Genomic DNA, 4,585 nt, shown 5'->3' on the forward strand with positions numbered 1-4,585 from the left:
ACGACTTATTAGCTGAAAGGAAAACCATGGTAACATAGATATTAATCTGTGCATTTGTACATGCTAGTGATATTACATATATTTATATAAATAATGCATTTAATGCTTTTTAAATTTTGTATATAATCTGCTGAGTAAATATTCATATACAAGTGAATTCTATTTTCTGATGTTTGATTCTAAATTAAGATCATAATAAATAAATTTAGTTTAAAGTAGCTTCGAAATTTGTACTCCATCTATTCCAACATATAATGCGTAACTATCATTAATGTAATGATAAGAAAGAATTATTATCAGTTCCTCGTTTGAACAATCCTAATAAAACAATGCATATGCATCCTATGGAATTAGAGATCTTGAGTGTGGAGGGTTTAAAAAAATAATTTTATAAGATGTGTTAGTTAATTACACATATACATGCATGTCTTGTATTACGAAGCAGAAAGAACCTGTCTTGATATTTTTTAATTTACTTTCGATTTTATCAATATAGTGATTCTGAAATTAACTACAATTGTACTTTTGTAGGAATTATGTGTATATAGCCTTTCGCACATGGTGCTGCCTCACTGACCTGTCTCCGGTGAGGATCAGTCTAGCTGAGTCACCCCATCTAACATCCTCATCTGTATCAGGATTCAGGAGGCTCCTATACCCCATGGGTCGATGTGCATGCTCTCATTGCCTTGTAAAATTTTTGTTCCTTAATTGTCTCCCTCTTATCAGTTACCACCCCCACAGCCAAGAGCCAACTACCATACTCATGCTACCACTTTTGGATCCCTCTGAACCCTATCTGGTATCACTATAATAATTAATTCTATAAAACTTCGATCATGAACCTTAACCCAAGGTCTCAAGCCACAATCCAACTTTTTGTTAGAGACACATAGTCCATTCAATGGTTGTTTGAGAAGGAGAGTAACACATGCAATTCATGCAGCAGAAATTTGATGGTGCAAATTTCGGTTTAATTAAATCCCCTAATCAAATTATGCACATGACATTTATTATCAGTTCTGATGGACTATATCGAAAAACCTTTTACGGTCACATAGAAGATGAACACACGTAACACCCGTTCACACATGAGTACCATTCGTAACTCACATGAAACTCATACAAAGTTCCAACGTATGATATATATAATTCGTGCAAGATATTATTAACAAAAACTAGCGCATCTCAGACAAGACCGTATGGTTAAATCTATCTAACCTTGATATATTAATTAATTGGCATATGTCACTTCTAAATCTAAAAACCGACATCTTTGTGTGGTCATAAATAGACCACACCACCCATAGTTTATTTTTTTTATATATTTTAAATCCTACTATGGCAAAAGAAAAAGGATTAACCTCATGAGAAGGACCCACTGTCAGCTACTCTAAACATCTTTTTCCTCTCCTCCATGCTTTCTTTCTCCGTAGATCCCCATCTTTCTTTGCCACAACCAGCGATGACCCCCTATTGCCACCGCTTCTCCCTCCTTACACATTCTCTCTGACCACCTGTCCTACCTTTTGTCATGGAGAACTTTTCTCTATCTAACTTTGTCCTAAGTTCCTTTCCTCTTTTCATAGGGAGAGCCGATTGATGGCATCATCTCCATCTACCTTGTCCCATTCTTGCCTCTTTCCCTCTTGCATGTCATTAGAAGATGTGTTAGAACCAGATGAACGACGGCGTAGGTGGTGACCTCAATAAAGCAGTAGTGTGAAGTCGGTCTAATAGAACTAGAGCTCGATCCCATAAATTCGCGTTAATTCGAAAGGCCGGATGTGACCTGATTTTGTCAATGGTGACTTGATTGCTTCCCAATCGTCCATTTTGCTCTCCAAAATCATCCATCCCAATCTCCTCTGGATCTCCAATTTCCATTCATTGTCCTCTCTTCTGATCCACCAAAACCATCGTCTTCTCAGTAAAGCATGAGTGTCTTCTCTATAGAGCCACTTGCTCAATCGAGATGACGGTTTTTGCTCTATATTCATTCTGATGTGACCAGAGGAGACCACTCGCCACGGCTGGCATTGGGCATGGCCTTACTGTCGATATCGTTAGGCTCACAGGGGATCAGAGTCAGATGCACAAACAGTTCATGACAACACGGGCCGTACATTCCCGTGGGTCCCAATCCCTGGCATGACGTGATGGCACAGTGTACCACTTGCCCCAATACTGCCTCATTTCCGGGTCCCACATGTCCCTGCCCGTAAACCCGAAACCCGTTTTCCCGCCCTATAAAACAGTATGACACGTACACACTAGCTCTTGGACACAGAGCACGAGTAGGTAGGAGTACAGCAATGGCGGCGGCGGCGGCGGCGGCGGCGGCGAGGAGGAAGCAGGAGCTGGAGTGGACGGGGCGGGTGACGGCGGCGGCGCCGGCGGCGACGGCCGACGAGGCGTGGGCGCTGCTCTCCGACTTCCTGGCGTTCCACCGGTGGCACCCGGGCGTCGCCAAGTGCCGCCGCGTCTCCGGCTCGCCGCGCTCGCCGGGGTGCGTGCGCTACTGCGAGGGCGTCCCCGGCCGCGCCGGCGGCGTCGCCGGCGCCGCCGACTGGGCGCACGAGACGCTGCTCGAGCACGACGCTGCCGGGCGGGCGCTGCGGTACGAGATGAACGACAACAACATGGGCTTCGGCACGTTCTTCGCCACGCTCAGCGTCGCCGCCGCCGGCGCCGCCGCCGCCGCCGGCGGGTGCGAGCTCCGGTGGGAGTTCGAGTGCGAGCCCGTGGCCGGCACGGCCAAGGAGGCGCTCGCCGCGCGGCTGCAGGACGGGATCGACGGCATGGCGCGTAGGGTGCAGGAGGCGCTCGCCGGCCGCCGTGGCGACGCCGCCGCCGCCGCCGCGGTGGCGATGGAGGCCGCCAACTCCGGCGACGTGAACAAGCTTGGAACGTCCATTGCTGTTTGAGGATCAACCAAGTTGGCGTTACTGTTTCGTGGGGTTTTATTGCACTGTTTTATATCGTATCAAGTATTAATTGTTGTGTTGTTCATTTGGTTGTTTGTAGGGGGGAAGGAGCCCTATGTTTTTTTACTGTATGGTATCATATTGATATGACAAAAATGTTTCTGCAGTTATTATTAGGACAGCTGTGATATACTCTCATGTTAATTAAAATTTGGCAATATATAGCATGTCATATGTGGAGATAAATGGCATGTCATACTTGGAGAAATCTGTAAACATTTCAGTCAAATTTAATGATGGTACTATGGTAGACATAGCTTTGGACATGTACAATGATAGAGCCTAGTACAGCCTCTTGGACAATACCAATGATATTTTGTCTCTTCTCTTTCTTTCTTTTCCATGTCAGTGAATATTCCTAATTAGCCAAGTTGAGAGTCTACTGTTCATCACCATTATACATGTCCTTAGGATTCATATATATTTATTGAGGTTGGCATGATACTTAAGAGGAAAAGAGGAGGTAGTGATTATTTTTTGATTAACAGCGGGCAATCGTAACTGTATATTACTTACCTACCATGTTTGACAACTAACCTCTTAAACAACTTGTAAGATATTATAGGGCCATTTATTTTGTTTTTAATTTTAGCTTATTTCATCCTTTTTCACATAAAACACAATATGTCTTCTACTTACGATAATTTAGAAGTTTGATCGAGTATCTTATGGCGGTCTACTGGTAGTATTCTACTATTAGTTCTATCACTATTAAAAGTGATCTCAGCCGTTGATTTATGAGTTTCAATATCACTATATATTCTATTACTAATCATTTGGGTGGTGGTATAAATCTATTGGCGGTCTACTGGTAGTATTCTACTATTAGTTCTATCACTATTAAAAGTGATATCAGCCATTGATTTATGAGTTTCAATATCACTATATATTCTATTACTAATCATTTGGATGGTGGTATAAATCTATATAATCTGTTGCATTAGAAATGATAATTAAACAATCTATAAGCGCAAACATATGTATACATCCTCTGTCCTCTGATGAACATACTTCCATAATGTTGGTTCCATCAAGCTGCTACGAAGCATATATTAGCGCGCGCATACATGTGTACACCATTAAATTGGTGAATACCGGTACTCTTATAACATGCATGGTGCAGTGAAATTAGTTAACTCCGATGTCAAAAAAAAAATAGTTAACTCCCCGTGTTCTAGCTAGCTCGCAATAAATGGAACCCAAACCAAAGGCTAGGGCTGACAAAATGTGCAGGTATAACCTTTCTCTCCTTAGCAAATACCAGAAGAGGAAAATTTTGACTAGATTATTATACATACTTGCTCTGTCCAAAATCAACCCTTCTTATTAACATATCATAAAATAGTTAATTAATTGTAGTAAAGAGGAAAAAAAACACCAAAGTGCTTCTCACTATGGGTGGAAAAATATATTACTCGGGCTTGGATCGGGGTCGCACGGGCTCGGTTCGACTCGAGAGCCTAACTAATGAAGCCCAAGCCTCATCCACAGCTCGTTTTTAAAATGAGGTGAGCCGGAGCTAATGGTATGGCCCATTAGTTTGGCCAAATGACAAGCTGAAGCGCTAGGAAGGAAAAAAAAACTAACCCTCATTCCCC

The 4,585-nt window shown here is 42.8% G+C and overlaps 1 protein-coding gene across 1 annotated transcript; it reads left to right on the forward strand.

The window, feature by feature from the left end:
• The first annotated feature begins 2,282 nt into the window (after positions 1–2,282).
• LOC107276771 (lachrymatory-factor synthase) lies at positions 2,283–3,241 on the forward strand. The gene has a single exon (XM_015783448.3). The coding sequence runs from the start codon at positions 2,316–2,318 to the stop codon at positions 2,925–2,927; it is 612 nt and encodes a 203-aa protein (XP_015638934.1). The 5' UTR covers positions 2,283–2,315; the 3' UTR covers positions 2,928–3,241.
• The last annotated feature ends 1,344 nt before the right edge of the window (positions 3,242–4,585 follow it).

Source organism: Oryza sativa, chromosome 5 (assembly GCF_034140825.1).
Source record: "Oryza sativa Japonica Group chromosome 5, ASM3414082v1".
In the NCBI taxonomy this organism is placed as follows: Eukaryota; Viridiplantae; Streptophyta; class Magnoliopsida; order Poales; family Poaceae; genus Oryza; species Oryza sativa.